This window comes from Poeciliopsis prolifica, unplaced genomic scaffold (genome assembly GCF_027474105.1).
Source record: "Poeciliopsis prolifica strain line A6 unplaced genomic scaffold, Auburn_PproV2 SCAFFOLD043, whole genome shotgun sequence".
NCBI lineage: Eukaryota > Metazoa > Chordata > Actinopteri > Cyprinodontiformes > Poeciliidae > Poeciliopsis > Poeciliopsis prolifica.
In genome coordinates, this window is record NW_026562418.1 from 410,860 (window position 1) to 430,316 (window position 19,457).

Below are 19,457 nucleotides of genomic sequence, written 5' to 3' on the forward strand. Positions count from 1 at the left end.
TTTGATCTACTTCGGGATGCAATGTCTGTGGTCTGCGGTCCAAAAAATGTGTGTGTTCCGCAAAGTGCGCACTGTTTATTTGAGTGAGCGTGCTAGTGCGTGCCTCAGCCGGTCCCCTTGTGCTTCCACTCCCTTTGTGTGTCACTGTTTTGTTTATGTGGTGTGCAACCCCCGGTTGTGTGCCTGTGTGTGCGTGTAACGTGAGTATTCGGAGCTTGGCGTCAGGACCCGACCGCAGTGACGGCGTGGCTCTCGTGCGAGGCCGGCCGGCGGTCAGACGGACGGTATGGTGGTGGAATGTTCGAGGAGCGGGCCCGCTCACACACACACACACATTCGCACACAGAGATACATAGTTATGGACAAAAACACAAGCTGGCTGGCACTGCTCAATCCTCTGAGCGGAGGAGCCAGAGTCACCACCACAGCTTCCTGGAAGGACAACCACACTCGCATCGCGCAGGCTTTCCCACGGGGGAGGGGACGCTTCGAGGGAGCAGAGAAGAAGAAGGGAAGGGAATGTTGGGCAAAGAAAAAGGGAAGTTCTGAGGAAAGGTTTTATGGAAGCCAAGTGAGGAAAAGAGGAGGGTTTCTGTCACAAGGTAGGCGGGCTGAAGGGAAGGGGAGTAAATGAGAAGGAGACACAAATATTTTTGTCAATTAAACATTCTGCTGTGTTTAAATTTGTGAACCCGATGTTCTGAAGAACCATCTCTACATTCAGTTCAGTCCGATTGAAATGTGCGATTTCTTTCCACGGACTCAATATTCTCATCTAGTCTCACAACCCCAACAGATGTCATGAATTAACAAATAAGCACATTAATAATGGCGTTAGGTAGCATCTGTTCTGATCCTTCGTAGTGATTTGCTTCACAAACTACGACTGATTTAGCAAAACAGTTTCCGTCATTGAGCAAATTTGAATGACGGAAGTTTGCTGTTTTAGAAACTTGGTTTTAGATACCATGTTTGTAATTGTGGCCACTTTTAACTTTCTTAACATTATAAGTTTATTGTTTAGCCTTTGAAGAGTTTATTGCAGTGAAAACACACATGGCCTGTCAGATGCTCTTGTATAGCAAAATCCTGACTCTACATAGGCGACATTAGACGACAAACCCATTAGTCATGTGAATCGTTATTAAATGCAACACAATGGAGCAGAATCTCTATACTCTCCTTTTCTAGTCTTGATTTGTCCTCATTTTTATTTTGTCATTTTCACCTCCATGTCCAATTAAAAGTTCCCACAGGTGCAGTTTTCTCTTTATCAATCTGTTTTTATTTATGGAGCCCAGTCTGAACCGTAGCATTTCTGCTCATAGGCATATTAAAATAACAATATATTTGCACATTTCCTTGGGCTTCCTGTATCGTGCTGTTAGTATTTTCTCTGTCTGTTTGGGTTTTTTTTCTAAGTCTTCAGTTTTGTTATCCTGCCTGCTTCATGTCTGGATGGGCCTGAGTGGACAGGAAGTCTCTTCTGGATCATCAAGATCCCCTGGACTCTGGAAGAGCGGCATCTTGTGGTCAGAAAAAGGCAACGCAGGAGACGTTAGAGAAAGACCATTTGGCAATGTTGTTGGCTTCTCATGACCTAAAAGACCAACATTTGAATTGTTTTCCAACTTCTCTTTTCCTCAAACGCTGGAACTCTGAAGTTGCGTGTACTCCATGAGCAAGTTCAAGATTTCGGGCGAGGTTATTTGTGTAACGTTTCATATCCAGTCACATCCAGCGCTGTGGCACTCCCTCATTCTCTCTTTACTGTCTATTGTCTATTGTCATCAACCTTCACCAGGCTTTCTGTTAGGGTTAACACCTGTTAAACATACATTAACAAAGACAGAAAAGACAAAAGAGTTAGATTCTTTTTCACTCGCGAGGAGAACGGACAGAGATGTGCTTCAGTTACAATCTCCTACCGCTCTGAAGCACATTTTGTCTGCTCCTCTATTTTATTGTTTCTAGGATCCCTAATCACAAGGACGCTGTAGCTCTAAAGGGAGGGGGCAAACAGCTACAGCGTCAAATGTTATTCACTAACTAACACACAATCATTCTGTACTAGATAATGTCCTTCCAGGCACAAAGATTAATAAAATATGTAGTGATCTTAGCAATGATGGTTTTATTGGAGGCCAGCAACTCAACCGAAGCAGAGCTCTTCACCAAGAGGTAAACCTGCAGGAAGATTTTGTTTCTGCTCTCTGTCAGTGAGGCCTTCTGAGAAAGGAATCAGAGTAAATTAACAATACAAGAAACATTCTTAATTCTATAATGAGATTAACTTTAAGGAAAGCATCAATTAAAGATACATTATAAAGATCAATGAGAATAACAAATAATTGATTAATAATATCACAATTTCTCCAACACTTTCAGAGACCACAAGTGCCTGATTTCTCTTTTTCTTCTTTTTTTAAATCTGTGTCTGCAGCCATTCTTCTCCACACGTCCATCTCTAAGCTGTATATAGTAATTTGCTCCACTGCAAGTGATGAGCTACGATCTGCTCCTATTTTAGTCCCAGCTACTTCCAAAAATACCAGTTTATTTGTATTTGATTCATTTTATTGGCACATTCATTGACACCCATTCATACGAGGCCTTTCATCAAATTTTACAACTTAATATCCTCCTAAACCACAGAAATTATATTCAGCTCCTCCAGGCCTCAGTGGGACGTAGGTTAATCAGACGTCTGTAATAATGGAACCTAATGTTTGATGTTTAAATAAAGGAAACATTTCTATTCTAGCTTTGAAATACATTTGATCAAGAGGAGAAAGAAGTGACTGCAGGGCAAGTGAGAGCACCCCCTACTGTTGGAAAAGCAAAGGTACAAATACGAAGGAAATGATGCAGCAAAGAACCATTTTCTGTAACATAAATTAGATCATATGATGAATATCTAAGTGCTTCACACTCCCAATATCCAAATAACTTAATAATAAGAATGTGTCTGTAATCTGGATGTATTAGGAACAGCAATTCCAGAATTTGCTTGTTGAAGATAATCTGGAATTAGCCTAATTAATTTATGGGAAATCATGTTGTGTTTGATTTTCCAGGTTTAGGGCGGTAATTCTTTTCTTGTGTAACTTTATTTCCGGTAACATATTACAGAGGTGTTGTAATAGTTTCAGAATGACAACATTCACTTACCTGAATCAAATGAGGAAGTGCACTTCTCCTGATATTAGGATGTGAAAATGTGACCCTCACCCAATTCAAAACACAAGTTTTTAATGTTTGCAAATAATTAAAAAAATGTTAAACACCAATCCCCATTTTAAAAATCTCAAAGTCAAAGCTTTCAAAGTAGAAGGGAGCACTAACTTATTTTAGACCACAACACATGCAGTGAAATGGCCCCATACCATAATATAAAAACTTGAAGCTAGCATCCCCTTATTATTTGTAGAACCACTGGATAATAAGCAGGTGACATTTGAAATATTTGATAGTTAAAGAGCGTAGACTTTCTTCAGTAAAGTTGCGTAGGAACCCCGACCAATAAACATCTTGATGCAGCTGCAGGATTCAAGCGGGACAGTTCCTCAGGTTGAAGCCCGACACGGTGTTGGCCTGCTTGGTCACTCTGGGAGGAGCAGGCATGGTGATGATTCGCTTCAGGTAGCAGACATGGCTGTAAAACACAACAAGGGCAGCATTTTTAGTTCAAAACTCTTCAATTGTCTGTCAGGCTTGCATCTGAAATTTAACATATAAGATTAAACTCAGTGAAACTTAATTAGCGTACTTTTCTTGTTTGTGCTGAAACAGGTGTTACCCCAGACACTTTAAATTGAGGATATCATGATCATTATCAAAACCATTCAGCACATATCAGTCTTACAGGAACTACTTTGCTATTTAAAAGACAAAAATGGGAAACTTTTTGAAATTTTTTTTTCAAAAAACATTTGATACTTGAAAATCAGATAGAGCCCTAAAGTACAAACAGCTGGGTAGGGTCTGTTTGGCTGAAGTTGAATTTTGTTCAAACGTCTCAGTGTGTTGTTGAACCTCGTGGTGATGAAGCTGTAGAACTGGCAGTTGGGGTCCAAGGTGCAGGCCTTCTCGCATGACCCGGCGTCGGACAGTGGAAAACTGTGGAGGTCAAAACCAGGGAAATCCACTCCTCTAAACACTGTGCTCACACTCGCTTCCGGCTCTGGAACACGACAATTACAGAAAGCGCATTAGTTCCCAAGCAAAGAGGAACATCTGACAGTTATTGCGTCGTGTAATTTTTCTCTAAGTGCTGCAGCTGGTTTTGCGGGGCGTGCATACTGTTAGGCTTCGAGCAGGTTTGTGAAGGCAGTCCAGATGTGATACCTCCGACGTATCTGGGGACCATTTCATTTGGATTGTTCTTTATATAACATTTGTATCCATTGCTGGGGGGGGCAAAAAAAAAAAAGAAATTTCTTAGTGTTAAGAAATAATCCCTTTATATCGTAGACGGTTTCTGTTTGAAAGTGAAACCATAATTTTTTACCTGTCAAAAGAGAAGTAAGTGCATTGTGGGTGAGCGGAGCACAACACCTGACAGTGTTCAGGAGAGGCAGCTTGCTGAACATCGACGTCGTAACCAGAAAAATCAGTGTTTGGAAAAAGTGTGCGCTGGCACTCTGTAGGATACAAACAGCTCAATTAGACGGTTGTCTGCTAATTGTCCGTTACCTTGTTGAGGGCGTCGGTTACCTCTAGAGGGTGGAGATAGTTGTAAGTCAAAGGAAAATCCAGATATTCTGTCAGCATCGCTTATGACAGTTGGTGTTCTTGGTACTGACCAGCTGTACTTCAGGTGGCACTTGTACCTAAACACAGGTAGATGTGTAAGAGTTTCAGAACACCTGAAAACATTTTATCTTCTTATGACTTACCGGACATTTTGGTTGTTAAAACCCCCATCGAGGAAGCTGAAGAACTGACAGAAAGGATCGTCGGTGCAGGCTTTCTGACACGTCTGGTAATCTGCTGTGAAGAAGGTTCTGTAGTCCACGTTGGGGAAGTCCACGCCGTTGTACACTTTGCAAAGCGTCAGTTCTGTCGGGAAGAGAAAACTAAGAGTTTTCTTACTTGACTACATAAAAAATAAATTAATTAATTAATGAAATGGCTGTGCTTACTTGGAACTGGATTGCAGGTCTTTAGAGAATAACCAACAGTGGTTCCCTGCTTGAAATTCTGTCTTTCCGGTTTTCCTGAGGCTGTGGCCTTGAGGAAGCAGTAGAAGTGTCTGGCAAAAAGACAGGAAGAGAGGAAGGCTTTATAACCCTGGACTTTATTATACTTCAATTTCCAAAAAAGACAAAAAAATTTACATTTTAGTCCTGCACAATCGTTTCCCATAAATTATCTCGAGTTTCAATGCAATAATAAAGGTGTCAGCTTGACAATAACAAGATTAGATTGGTTTTTGTTTTGTTTTTTTTTTAAATAATGACGTACATGACGTAGCAAAAATATGTTCTGCATAGATTTAAGGTCATCTTCCCCAAGCATAGTTCTTTTGACTGGAATGAGAAAAATTCTCTGGATTTGGGGAACATGGAGGAAGTTAAAGATGAGGGTGATGGAAAGGAGCTCTTTGTCATGTTGGGTTTTATATTTCTAGAGAGTTGGCGGTTATAGTAAAAGGTGAGTTTATCAGAACAGTAATAATTGAAGAAAGTGACGCAGCGGTCGGCGCAGGAGCGCAGCAGGAGATGGGGAGTTCAAACGCCGTCGGAAACGGGAATGATGACAGTTTAACTGGATGCATCTCACTTGGTGACCGGAGGTTCGTTGGTTTGGAGGGTTTTAGTCAAGCGCTCGGGGTCCCCGCTCCTCTGTGGGTCCAGAAAGGCCCGCGCTCAGCCACCAGAATCCGGAAAGCAACGAGGGAGCGTCGCAGGGCGGACAGGTGGGTTCAGGCGGACCGGAAACAGGAGCGTCACGACTCCCCAGTCGGAGAATCCAGGAGGGAAACGCAATCACACGGAGAAGGTGAGTACGGGAAGTACCGGTATAACACCGGTAGTCCACTCTGCTTGTACTGCTCGCCTGACGAGCAGATTAATCTCAGGTGCGCAGGATGACGACACGCCAGTCCGGAGAGAGGCGAATCTGGCGCTCTCTGGTGGCGAGATAGTGAATAGCAGCAACCAAGGATCGACAAGAAAAAGCAAAGAACTGGGACACAACACTCTTTTAAACCTGTTCATCAAAGCTAAATGTTAAAAATACAACTGAGAACCCGCTAAAAGCCGACCAGGAACTATGACGAAGGCTCGCGATTTATAAGGCCATGACGTGTCATCGAAACATCGACTGACTGCAAAAACAAGCAGAATTTCACCCATCGACTGGAGAAAACATGTTGGTTTCTGTTGGTCGTGGTGTACCTGTTGTCGACCCTGCAGTCAGGACCAATAAACGCCCAGAATTGGCAAGACGCCTCCTGAGTGCAGAGGAACTGACAATGTTCAGCGTCCGGGGAGAAAAGGATTTCAACATCTGAACCTGGAAAGTCCCAATCCATCTGAAGTCTTGTGTCACAGCCTGGAAAAAAAAAGTTCTCGTATTAACATGAAAACATATACTAACATCTGAACTCAATATGAAACTCTCACCAAAGCTGCAAGCACAGAAACAGAGGAGAGCCACTGAAATAAAGAGAGTCCTCATCTCCCTGGATACAGCAGCAGACAGTGATGTCAACTGGCTGAGGAACGACTGCGAGTCACGTTTATGTGCTTCATGGGGGTGTGACCGACCAGAGCTGCACTGGGAACAAAAAGCTGATATACATGAGCCACTGGAGGCGTTGTTTCAAAAATAAAAATAAAGCACATCACTGTATGCAATAGGAGAGTAACCAGGTTAAATCGATAGGCTCTTTCACTACGAAGATATTTTCAAAAAACTCTGCTGGCGATGTATAAAAAACATGGCTCATAACTCTACAACCTTATATTATTTTTATACCATTACATCTACGTCTGACTGATGTTTCAGTCCTGTAGTCATATGTAGTCAAAATGTTGAGCATCTCCACATTTTGGCTGCAATGAGTTTCTAATCTTGTTTTAGTACATTCTTAGGTTTTCTGTTTCAAATCACAAAATTTTTTTTTTCTTTGCACGTCCCAAGATGTGTTCATTGTTAACCCCTCTGCGGTCTTAAGAGATGAGGCTAACCTCATCGTGGGCTATCACCATTCCCACGATGTCCCATAATATATTCCATAATACAGGAATATGTTACGGGACAACATTCCTGGCATGCTGTTTTTCTAACAGCGTGTCAGCTTACATGGACATTAGCCGTCCTCCGTCCCACCCATAAAATATTCCATCTTCATAAAAATTCCGACTCCTTATCAGGCTAGATAAGCAGATTTATTGCTTCTGACCCAGAAGCAGTGAATCTGTTTCTGGGTCACATCTCTCACCCTCCTTGTTTGTCTTGGCGTTGGCCCAAGAAACCAATGGGCCGACGCAGTTGATAGAAAATAATTTTGAAAATACTTTTTTGGTTCAATTCTCAGGCCGTCCAATAAATGTGTATCAGCCCACTGCTACACTGGTCCACCCCTCGGTATGGATGACAGTTGGCTGTATCTGATGTCATAATCAGCAATACTGAGGTGCATATGATGTGTAGTTAAACATCCATGGTGCTGTTAGATATTTTTTAACATTATCATTTTGTTGTTACTTTAGTTTATATTCAGTCTAAAGTATTATTGTGATTTTAGTATAAACTGACCTGGAGGTTACGACTGTCTTCATGCGAGATAGTAAAACTTTATGGTTCTCAGACCCTAAAGTTTTCTCTGGTGTTTATCTACCCAATCTTAGGTGACAGTTTGACCCAGAGCTGAACTGGGCTCAGATTGTAAATTAGATATCACACCTGGAACTGAGTTGTTGGTCTGTTTGTGTTAAATGTTTTACGACCTCTGTTGTTTGATGCTTTGACAATAAAGAGGGAGCTCACGTGAAAGCAGATCAGAACTCTCTTTTGACCAGCTCGGAGGAGCTGTTGATCGAGATTTCTCCTTCTGCAGAAGCCTGACCATATTTAATTCATATACGTTGTCTGTGGTTATTTTATTGTAGGTTCGAGGAAAATACCTAACATTTATTGGTGCCGAAACCCGGGATCTCTCAACCCCCCGCTGTCAGGCAGAGGAAGACGCGCTGAATCCGTGCACGGCCAGAGTCATTTGGAGACCTGGAAAGAAAGACCCAGGAAGTGAATTCTTCGCTGGGCCAGCGACACATGTCCGACTTTGTCTGTCAACGGCGGAGTGACGAGATCCGACTGGACAACTTGAGAACTACGAAAACGTAGGTGAATTAAATGGTTATTTTTTTTTTTTTTTTTTAAGGTGTGAGTGCCCTTGTCAAATGGCGTCTTGACTAAAACTCTGAGGTGTGAGTGCCCTTGTTAAACAATGTTTTTAACTAAAACTCTGAGGTGTGAGTGCCCTTGTTAAACGATGTTTTTAACTAAAACTCTGAGGTGTGAGTGCCCTTGTTAAACGATGTTTTTAACTAAAACTCTGAGGTGTGAGTGCCCTTGTTAAACGATGTTTTTAACTAAAACTGAGGTGTGAGTGCCCTTGTTAAACGGTGTTTTTGACTAAAACCCTGAGGTGTGAGTGCCCTTGTTAAATGGTATTTTGGCTAAAAATCTCTGTCTTGTTATTACTATATGTCATTGCTGGTTTGTGTGCTGCTTTGTTTGTGTGTGCGTATGCGTGAAAGACTGTGTGGAGGTTTAAATACGGCTCTGTATTTTACCTCATATAAAACAGTAGGGGGTAAGCAGCAAACCTCTTGTGGATGCAGAGGCAAGATTCTCCCACTCGAAAGAGTTGAAGTGGAGAATACCACAACAAGGTATTTTTAATTGCTGGCCTACTGAAAAGATCTCCAGTTCATAGAACTCCCTAGGAGTTAACAAAACTGGACTAAATTTTAAATAAATAAAAATTTGAAGCCAAAACTGCAAGTGATTTGTATAATGGAAAATGCAAATTCGTGTAATTCCTCACTCGTTGAGGGCCCCGATGGGGATGAGAAATACATGCTGTCCAGATTTCCTGGTAGCATGGTATACATAAATAAAAATAAAAAAAAAAAATGGAAAAAGAAATATAAAATAGATGGGAAGCTAAAAAATTGATCAATGGAAAAAAAATTAGAGGCTCGTCCGGGATTCCTTACACACACGCCGCTGACGGAAGGAGTATGACGCGCTGAAATCTACCGGTAGTCAGGTTCTGCGGACCTGTTTTGAAAAGTCCCGGGGGGTAACTTCCTCGCTGGGCCAGCGTTTTAGGTCACCTCCTTCTGCCAGCAGCAGATTGCCGGAATACAAACCGAGAAAGAGCAGGAATCAACCAAGAACTTGACTAAATAGAAGAAATACGGTATAGATGGCGTGTTAAAAGTAAAACAATAGAAAAATGTGGTGTGTAAGTTGGAAACAAGCGCTAGTTCGAAAAGTGGTACCAAACATCAGGAAACTATTGGTTGTTGTTAGAGCCTAACATAAGTTTGAGATATCTCTTTTTAAATGTGCACATTATTTAAAACAGGATCCTGAAGAACACAGTTTAAGGAAGAAAATGAATAAATTAAAACATGAAAAATGTTAACCAAAAATATTGGAAAGTTTCTGAAGCTTCAGTAAAATTTAATAAAATTAAGTATAATTTGCTAAACAATTTGAGAAAAGCAAAAAGATGAGGACTGACTGATAATCGATGACTGATAAAAATTTTGACTGACTACATATCTGACTAATCGTTTTGTGTTCTGTGTTTCTGTTTGTGTTCATGCTGGCGTAAAAGAGTGTGATTGAAAACTTTTAAATAAATAAATAAAACAAAAGGAAGTCCAAAAAAGTGAGGGAAAAGAAGGTTAGGAAGATATAGAGTATTGGCAAATAAATAAACAAGGATCTGAATAAATAAATGGTTCAGTAAATAAATGAAATAAAATAAAAAAATGATCTAAAAATAAAATAAGAAAATGCGTTGCATGATCTGAAGATGTTAGAATATGAGTAAACAAGTGCACCAGAGTCATATAATGAGACTTCGCGTCCCAAATTAGATGAAAAGAATGAAATGGAAATTGATCAACAAAGGAAACTTACCAGATTTCCTATCACTAGATAACATTAAGCCTGAAATTAACCTATTGGTTAATGGGAAAAAGATGACTCTCTTGTTTGACTATGGTGCATGTGGGACACCTTGTAGAGAATCGGTACTAAACTTAAATAAAAAAGATGATTAAAAGCAACTACAGAAAGAAGAGAGGGTTGCAAATAAAATAAGAAAATAAACATAAGAAATAATCCGAACAAAACAAGAAAAAGCAACAAGTATGTTTATTGAGACTAGAGAATGATGAAGCCGAAGGGAGGAGTTGCAATCCTGTTTACAGCAGCAGCTCTGCAACTTCTACCCCCACTAGATCCAATTGACCACCATATGAAACCTCATCACAACACTAGTCTATGTTAAGGAGAATAACAAATTTAGAAATAAGCAATAGAAGACTCCCAAATCTTAAAATTAGGTGAAATAAAAACATATTCTATGGTACAACCCTAATGGAGCAACAGATGAGTCTCCACATGTGTAAGGTTTTCATCCTTGACTGTAGGAAAACAGAACAATTAGGAGTTTCTCCAGAAATCCTTATTAGCTCTCTTTCCTGCCATAAAATCACCCCCTCCAAGAGGTGAAGGAAAGTTCATGAGGTGGAGGTGTGGATTTGTCTTGTGGTCTGACAATAGAGATTACTCAGACTAATGGAATAATCTTAAATGTAAATTGTGAAAACTAAAACTGCAAAGGATTTAAATAACCTTTTTCCGTAAGGAATAGAACTTGTTTTTAAATCTTATAGTTTTGTTCGAAACCAAAGGTTATAGGATGTTGTAGTGATGTTGCTTATTCTCACATAAGGCAGGTTTTGATGCAGCTTTAGTTTCTAAATTCAGGGAGTGGATCTGTTGAGAAACCTTAATGACTTTTCTTTGAAACAAAGGCCCCTCTTAAGGAGTTAAGATGCAAACTGGCCACAAAGTTCATTTATTGGATTCTCCAAAAGACATTACAGCTCTTAATGTTTTTTGTTTCTGTGTTTGGGAAAGCAAATGCTTTAGGTGTAATAAAAAAGATAAGCGAAGTTTTAAACATTTCACAACTGAAAAGAAAAGAATTCTGATTGTGTTAATTCTATTCTGTCTTTTTACGGGTTGCATTATTCCTTGTCTACGAAATATGATATTTAAAACAATTAACACGACTGTTATCAACTATCAGCTGACAAAGGCATCTTATGAAACAACTGAAGATGACTTGTTCCAAGTTTCTGACGATTTTCTGAACAATGATGAATTTCTGTAATCAATAAACAGATGAATTCATTTGCTGAATGACTCCTACACCGAAAATGTGGGAACAAGTGATGTTTAGGATGAGAAAACTGCATTTGATTTTTTACTGTTTATTCTTTTGTTTTTTCATGTATTTCATTATATAACTTTTATTCATTATGTATTCTCTGTGTTTAGATTAGTTTTTTATTATTTTCTTTTATTTCTTTTCTATATTTGGCTTCTGCATAGCAGTTTATACACATAGTAAAATGATAAAAAGGGGGGAATGTTAGATATTTTTTAACATTATCATTTTGTTGTTACTTTAGTTTATATTCAGTCTAAAGTATTATTGTGATTTTAGTATAAACTGACCTGGAGGTTACGACTGTCTTCATGCGAGATAGTAAAACTTTATGGTTCTCAGACCCTAAAGTTTTCTCTGGTGTTTATCTACCCGGTCTTAGGTGACAGTTTGACCCAGAGCTGAACTGGGCTCAGATTGTAAATTAGATATCACACCTGGAACTGAGTTGTTGGTCTGTTTGTGTTAAATGTTTTACGACCTCTGTTGTTTGATGCTTTGACAATAAAGAGGGAGCTCACGTGAAAGCAGATCAGAACTCTCTATTGACCAGCCCGGAGGAGCTGTTGATCGGGATTTCTCCTTCTGCAGAAGCCTGACCATATTTAATTCATATACGTTGTCTGTGGTTATTTTATTGTAGGTTCGAGGAAAATACCTAACAGTGCTTATGACAGGGCAATCACCCATGTATTTATACTAAACACATATTAATGTTGCAGGGTTGGAAACTTAATATTTGTAAACGGATACAAAAAAAGGTCGTGTTTGCTGAAAGCATTAAAGACTCCCATTTGCAGTTTGGGCCTGATGTTTGCAAAACAGGAAACGTGACAAAAACAACTCTGATCAGATAAAAGTGAAACAGGATTGTTTGGTTTGTATGTCAACACCACTGTGTTCCTCTTCCTAGAAGGGATCATATTTATGCAACGACAATAAATCAAATTAATCTGATCTAATCCAATATTTTTCTTTAGAAGTTGCTGAAAGGCTAACAATGGGGATATGGATTACAAGGGTGTGATATGATGGCAGAATATTCAACCATTCTTCTAATCGAGGGTGTAAGTTTGCATTACAGGTTGGTGGGAACGAAGCGGAGCGAGGGATGGATAACCATGGATAACACAAGGAGTAAAGGCTGTCCTCAACCAAAAGAAGGCAGCTTTAATGACTTCAGATAAGGAGAAGATTAAGGCAGCACAAAGGGAGATGGAATGTTGTCTGAGGGAGGCAACAGTATGCAACAGGAGGAAGGTGGAGCAGAAGCTGAGGGGAAACTGCCTAAGTGATGTCTGGAATGGTTTCAGAACCATAACAGGGCACAAAGATCTGACGAGCACAGAGAGAGGAAGTAAAGAAAGAGCTAATGAGCTGAATAACTTTTTCAATAGCTTTAGCCATTATGCTTCACCCACCACCATTACTACATGTACTCTGCCTCAGTGCTCTCCCCCAGTACATCCTCCTCCTTGCCAGCAGGTGCAGTCATTTCACCATCATGACACCCTCGCCTCACCTTTATCCCATTTTATCCCATACCAGCCCCGTGACCCAACCTCCTTCTCCAAGGCAACCTAGTAGCCCGTCTCCTTTCTTTCCTTCCTCACAGCCTCCTCCACACTTTACAGCTGATCAAGTGACAGCAGAACTGAGTAAGCTTCGACCCTGAAAAGCTGCAGGAGCCGACAAAATATCCCCTTGTATTGTCAAGATCTGTGCTACCATGACAAGGAATCTTCAACCTCAGTCTGCACCTTGGGAACGTGCCCACACTCTGGAAGACATCCTGCATCAGTCCTGTCCCTAAGAAGAGCAGGACCAGTGAGCTGCCTGACTTCAGACCAGTGGCACTGACATCACATCTGATGAAGACTCTGGAGAGGCTCTTCCTTCGCCACCTCAGAATGCAGGTACAGGATGCTGAAGACCCCCTGCAGTTTGTCTACAGGGCAGAGGTCGGAGTCGAGGACGCCATCATCCACCTCCTACATGGATCCCGCTTGCACCTGGACAAGGGAAGTGGCAACATCTGGATCCTCTTGATGGATTTTTCAAGTGCCTTTAACACGATCTAGCCCCCTGCATTCTGGGAAAAACTTACCAGAATGAAAGTGGATTCCTGCCTGGCCACCTGGATTTGCAACCACCTTACTGTCAGACCAAAGGTCGTCAGGATGAACAACATCACGTCTGACACTGTGGTCAGCAACATTGGAGCCCCGTAGGGGACGGTGCTGTCATCCATCCTCTGTTCACCTCAGACTTCTGCTATCACTCTGAAATGTGTCATATTCATAAGTACGCTGATGCCACTGCCATCATGGGATGATTCAAAGACAGCGAAGAGGAGTTCAGGAGCCTGGTGAGGCACTTTGTTGTCTGGAGCCATAGAAATCGCCTACATCTAAACACTTCCAAGACAAAGGAACTGCTCATCTATAATAGTTTAAATAGACAAAAATATTTTTCATGCTGTTAAGACAACAGACAGCACATCTGAAGATCAAGGAGGGAAAGCTTTTGAATTTTAGTCCACAAACATTAAAAGTTGTTATAAAGTTTTCAGACAAGGTAGAAAAATCACAGAAACAAAAACTGTGTCGTGGGGTTTGAAAGAACTTCATGCAGTTAAAAATAATCTCTAAAATATACATTATTAGACTGTCAGGCAACTCTAAAGTGGACCTCAATGATTCTGCGTTTTACTCAGAATTTATTTTCAGAATATTCCATTTTTAACAACTCAAACTGTAGAAAATGTATTGATTTCTTCAGCAGGATGCCACATTGTGGACTGTAAATTGATCTTTTTGTCAAAATGTTGACAGTGTTGGGTTCTCAGGTGTTATTGACCAGCTACTTCACTGGTCAATAAGTGACCAGTGATTTGTTCCAAGGTCACTCATTAGTATTTTGGTGAGGTGAACAGGTGCCAAGACCCTCCGGAAAGAAAAGTTGTGTATCTTAATGGTTTTAACGACAGATAAACTGCAACACAGTCCCTATTTTCTATAATTCCTAGTTTGGTTTGGTTACTTATTCAATTCTTCTCCTTATCAGTGCTGGACTGGCAGCTTGCCCAGTTCAGCACTGTCCTCCCAACCACTGTCTGCTACAAAGTCGACCTTCAACTTATTATGTCATGCCATCCTGTTCAACTAAACAAGGTCAGTCTGACTTATAACACCAGAGCAGGTCATGTAAGTTTTAGCATTTCTTAAAAGGTATACCATGTGGGTGGGTATATGATAAACTTTGTACATTTACCACCATTACAATCCAGGATTAGTTGTTTTTTTTTCTTTTGTGACATTTTGGAATATAATTTGCATCTTTTAGCTTCGAAAGGATTTTTTTTTCTGACTTTTCGGAGTCAGCCACCGAGAGTTGCAAAACTGCCCTTTTGCCCCACCCGTGTTCAATAAATCTGTTACTTAACCGTCTCTCGGATGAGAGCAGCCTCACTTTTTCTGTTTACCATCAGCAGAAGAAGATGGAGCCCCGTTTTGTGAGCGTTGTCCTGCTGTTGGTCGTCTGGCTTTCTTCAAGTCAAGGTAACGTAACACTTTTTGCACACTGGTGTTGCAAAAAGTAATAATCTTTTTTTTTCTCTCCCCAATTTCCTCAGCATGCATTAAAGGCTATCTGGAAAACGTGGATTTCCCCGGTTCAGACGTAGCAGAAATGTACGCGCCGACCTTGGAGTTCTGTCAAGAGCTGTGCACCCAGCACCCGTCGTGCCTCTTCTTCAGCTTCAATCGGGCTGACAAGTCGTCAGGGTATGAAAAACACAAATGAAAGATTTCGCCAAGACACTGTGCAAACTTTAATACTAAAATAGATTGAAACGCATTAAAAAATATATTTCAAAAATCTAAAAAAGATTCGAAAGTTGACACAGGCTTTGGTGAAGAATATTTTGAACGTACTATTTTATTTTACCAGAGAGCTGGCAGGCAGAATGTGCTCAATAAAACACTGAAGTACTAAAACAAAAAAGGGTAATATATTTTAAAACAAATATTTTTCTTCTTCTCTTCTCAGGCGTTTTCGATGCTACCTGAAAGCAAGTTCTACTGGACACCCACAGGCTCAGATTTTACAGTGGGGCGTCTCGTCTGGCTATTCGCTCAAAGGCTGCAATACGGAGCCAAGTAAGTTCACTTAAACTTTACAATCCTGCAGCTGTAAATCACTTGGTGTTCAATACATTGTTCCTATACGAATGTGGTGATGAAATTTAGTGGTAAAAAAATCTTACTGTACTTTTTCCTACTAAACAAAACTCCTGAGTGAACACAATCGTAAAGCTGTGACTCTCTTGCACATGCGTGTCTAGATTTCTCGAACGTTTATTGACCATATTTCTGTCGCCGTGGCTCCAGCGATTTGTTTCTCTCAGGTTTTTGAGGATATGGAATTCCACGGTGGGGATTACAGAACCTTTTTCACTGTGAACTATGAGGAGTGTCAGAGGGTCTGCACGCTTGAGCCGGTGTGTCAGCTCTTTTCGTTCATAAAGGCGAACTTCTCGTCTCCAGATGTCAGGTAAATCTGAACTACCCAACAACATCAATGGTATTTTTGTTGTTGTTGTTGTTTATTTGTTTGGTATGGGTGACGTATACCAAAGCCAGAGCCAGAAGACGTGAGAGGTCTGGGAGGTCGGTACGACAACAGCAGATCTTTGGTGGTGATGTCCACATTGCATATGGATTATGGAAATAATCAACCCGTCATATCTTGAGTCTGGGTTCTGCCATGTTCCTCCAACTACAGAAGCTTTTGGTCTGCTGCTTCAGGAGTCACTGAACCAATCCCTAAAAGACTCAATCAGCCCAATGGCTTCTATTACCACTGGTGCTGAAGGTCCAAGACATAACACCGCAGCTGTGGTCATGCAATTACAAAATGATCACCAAACCCTGGCCTGATGATGGCCCGGTACACTCCAGAACCACCTTGGAACTGTTTGGGGTTTTTTGTTTTTCTTTTAGAAGAAAACCTTGTTGTTCCCTCTGTTCTAGGTACAAGTGCCACCTTAAATTCAGCTGGTTCGTGCCCTCCCCTGCTGCTATCGCGCTGAAGGCCGGAGTCGTTTCTGGATTCTCTCAGAAATTATTGCTCTCTCAACAATTTGACTCAGGTACGCGGACGACCGGAGCGTCTCCGTGGCGATGTAATGTGCGTCGACACTTTTGCCTCCTCATCGCCTCTATTCTGTGCTTCGCGCAGTTTGTCGGAGCCATTTTTTTTCAGACATCGACTTCAGAGGAAACGACTTCCTGGAGCTGCAAGCCGTCTCTCCCGAACATTGCCAGTTCCTGTGCTCCATCCATCCACTGTGCACCTACTTCTCCTTCCGCAGGTGGGGAGCCCGGGTCTGTCTCAGACATTTGCAGATTATGGCTTTGATTCACTTTGACCCTTAAACTACTGCAGAGAAACGTTGAAGGTTTTGTTTTGTTGCCTCGTACTTTGCAGTGACGAGTTCAGGTGTTTTCTGAAGAACAATCCAAACAGCATGGTGGCCAAACCGAAAAGCAACTTCACGTCAGGAATATCGCCTCAGCTCTGTCAGATTGACGAGAGTACGTTCGCCTGTCTTCATCGTCCAAAAGCCAGAACAGGACACACTTCCATGACCAACGCGCTTTAAAACACACCTGCACTCAGGATCTATGGCAGTGTTGCTTCCACAGAGACAAAAGTTGTCACATTAATCTTTCCTTTCCATCCAGTCGAATTGCTTTGTGTGTGAATAGTGCTACGTAACTAAACTCTTCATCTGAACTGGTTTGATTTTAACGGTGTTTGGTCCTTAAAGCCAGTCCAAGACCTGAGCAAACTCAGCTGCTGCTTAGAGCCCCAAAACCATAAAAGCTTGACTTTTTACGCATGTCATACGTCTAACATATTTATACTACTTTATTAAGAATGGGAATTTCATTCAATTTAATTTGACAATTTAAGCATTGACAATTTGAAATTCTTTAAGTGGTTTAATAATTGTATTTAAGCTTAAAAGAAAACAGCAAGAGCATTTTGTAAAATATAATAGTGCGTCACTGATTCCTGTTTGAATATTCTTGCCATCTGAAGCTACGAACTCAATCTCAGTTTGTTCACAACTATATTTTAGCAAATGGCCAAGCTGTCAAAGATCGACTTTTAATCTCAGCCAATTAATTGGCAGAGGCTGTAGCACTCTAGTTTACTTAATTTCCCTGATCTTCCATTTACAATCAAATTTTAAAATATTATTACAGAGTATTAGAGTTGAAATGCGCTTCTTGTGCCAAACATTTTGAACTATTTCCTTTCCAGGAAGCTGCTGTTTTTCTCAGCATGTTCCTGAAGTAGTTTGCTGTCAAAATCCAACCATTAAAAGCTATTTTTGCTGACAGGCTGGGCTAAGCTGACCTACGAAGACATGGAATTTCTTGGCTCTGACTATAGCTCCGAGGTGGTGCCCAGCGTGGAAAACTGCCAGGACAAATGCACAGAGGACCGCGACTGTCAGTTCTACACCTTCCACAACGGGAGCTTCTTCCACCCCGAGCATCAGTACGCCGTCTCTGCTCATCAAATGTCCACACTCGGCTGCAGCGGTGACACCCGTATTGTTGTTTTTCTTTTTGTGTCGCAGGCACCGCTGCAATATGAAGCGAGTCGTCACCATGCCCATGCCTTCCCAAGTTAGGAAAGTGGTCGACGTCATCTCTGGCTTCTCCTTGAAGAACTGCAAAAGTCCATAAAAGTCTCAGGATTAAAAAAAAAAAAAAAAAAAAAAATCTGTCGCTCTGTTTGCATGTGACAGAATCCATCTGTTGACTTCAAGCAAATATTTACAGATTTTTTTTTCCTGTGTTTTTGGTTATGCAAAAAGTAAGAAAATAAATAAATTAAACTATCCAACAATGGTTTTGGTTTGATTTTGAAATATCTCTGTCATTTTTTTCGTCTTACAAAGGAACATTCAACAGGCCGGGCATATTTTACATGCTCCACCGTGTTTTATCAGCATCATTCTTATTTTAAAGCACATCTGTACCTTTAAGGAAATCCACATTTCAGTTGATGTGTATTGAATACCTGAAGACAAAACCGACTCATCTTCCAGGCCTTTAATCTGAGATAGAGGATTAGAAATGATGCTGCACATTTTACACAAATCCCATGAAAAGCTCTCGACGCGGTTCAGTAAAACTGGCTGAGCACAAAGACGAGATCCCAAGTTAACTTTGAATTCCTCCTTTCGTGAAACAGTGCAGGTGCATGATGGGAAGGGCTGAAAGGCCAAAGGCATGGAGGTTGTTCTTCTTCCTGTCTGGAACGGACCGTTGACCCGTCGCCTGCAATAAAACCCGGCAGTGTTATGTCAACTTGTCCGTTCGAATCAGATAACACAAGTCAATGTGACCAACATAAGATGGAACAACTGGTTTGTTGGTTTTACCTGTTTAGACAAAGAGCTTGTCAGCACTTTATAACTATCAGAGAAGCAAATGTTTTTAAAATTTGGTCTTGGCTTCCTGTTCTGTCTCACTGGCTGCACCAGCAAGACCATGAGGAAATCTTTCTGGCCTCTTGACCTGAAAGGAAACCCGGCAGCTTGCAAAAATGTCCTTTGACCTCATTTGACCTGATATTTGTCCTTCAATTGCCGATATATCTGGATCAGATATAAGACGCCTGCTCTCTGCCAGCAGCTGTGCCTTCAGTGGCCCAGAGTTTGGAAACAATATACACAAAAAAACCTCAACAAAAATAGATTTGTTTTTTTAATGAATCACTGTTTTGTTTTCATTTGGAAACTTTCAGTATTTTTATTACTGCTTTCCAATTTTTTAGAAATGATATTTGGTGTTTGTCTCGCCGTTATGAAGTTTTTAGCTGTTTGCTATGAATCGTCTCAACGTTACTCTCCTAATTAGTGCCACTAATAATAAATGTAACA

At 40.8% G+C, this 19,457-nt stretch overlaps 2 protein-coding genes across 2 annotated transcripts; one reads left to right on the forward strand and one right to left on the reverse strand.

Annotated features, from left to right (window-relative positions):
* Positions 1-1,871: 1,871 nt before the first annotated feature.
* On the reverse strand, positions 1,872-6,751 carry LOC129376301 (plasma kallikrein-like). Its single transcript, XM_055055887.1, has 9 exons — positions 6,630-6,751; positions 6,402-6,558; positions 5,145-5,254; positions 4,899-5,061; positions 4,717-4,832; positions 4,511-4,643; positions 4,303-4,409; positions 4,036-4,183; positions 1,872-3,655 (listed from the first exon to the last, which is right to left on the reverse strand). Exons 1-9 carry the CDS (start codon positions 6,682-6,684, stop codon positions 3,550-3,552), a joined length of 1,095 nt encoding a protein of 364 aa, XP_054911862.1. The 5' UTR covers positions 6,685-6,751; the 3' UTR covers positions 1,872-3,549.
* Positions 5,770-18,291, forward strand: LOC129376300 (plasma kallikrein-like). The gene is made up of 10 exons (XM_055055885.1): positions 5,770-6,003; positions 14,985-15,051; positions 15,126-15,276; positions 15,542-15,651; positions 15,883-16,045; positions 16,525-16,643; positions 16,733-16,865; positions 16,982-17,088; positions 17,905-18,064; positions 18,147-18,291. The coding sequence occupies exons 2-10, from the start codon at positions 14,991-14,993 to the stop codon at positions 18,253-18,255; spliced, it is 1,113 nt and encodes a 370-aa protein (XP_054911860.1). The 5' UTR covers positions 5,770-6,003; positions 14,985-14,990; the 3' UTR covers positions 18,256-18,291.
* The last annotated feature ends 1,166 nt before the right edge of the window (positions 18,292-19,457 follow it).

What these genes read in the sequence shown, in the direction of transcription:
- LOC129376301 (XM_055055887.1), bottom strand. Translation starts at nt 6,684, where the DNA reads ATGAGGACTCTCTTTATTTCAGTGGCTCTCCTCTGTTTCTGTGCTTGC. An exon ending in TTTAACAACCAAAATGTCCG is followed by an intron (nt 4,833 to 4,898) that starts GTAAGTCATAAG and finishes ACCTGTGTTTAG; the next exon opens with GTACAAGTGCCACCTGAAGT. An exon ending in ACTTACTTCTCTTTTGACAG is followed by an intron (nt 4,410 to 4,510) that starts GTAAAAAATTAT and finishes TGCCCCCCCCAG; the next exon opens with CAATGGATACAAATGTTATA.
- LOC129376300 (XM_055055885.1), top strand. Translation starts at nt 14,991, where the DNA reads ATGGAGCCCCGTTTTGTGAGCGTTGTCCTGCTGTTGGTCGTCTGGCTT. An exon ending in ACCTACTTCTCCTTCCGCAG is followed by an intron (nt 16,866 to 16,981) that starts GTGGGGAGCCCG and finishes CGTACTTTGCAG; the next exon opens with TGACGAGTTCAGGTGTTTTC. An exon ending in TTCTTCCACCCCGAGCATCA is followed by an intron (nt 18,065 to 18,146) that starts GTACGCCGTCTC and finishes TTTGTGTCGCAG; the next exon opens with GCACCGCTGCAATATGAAGC.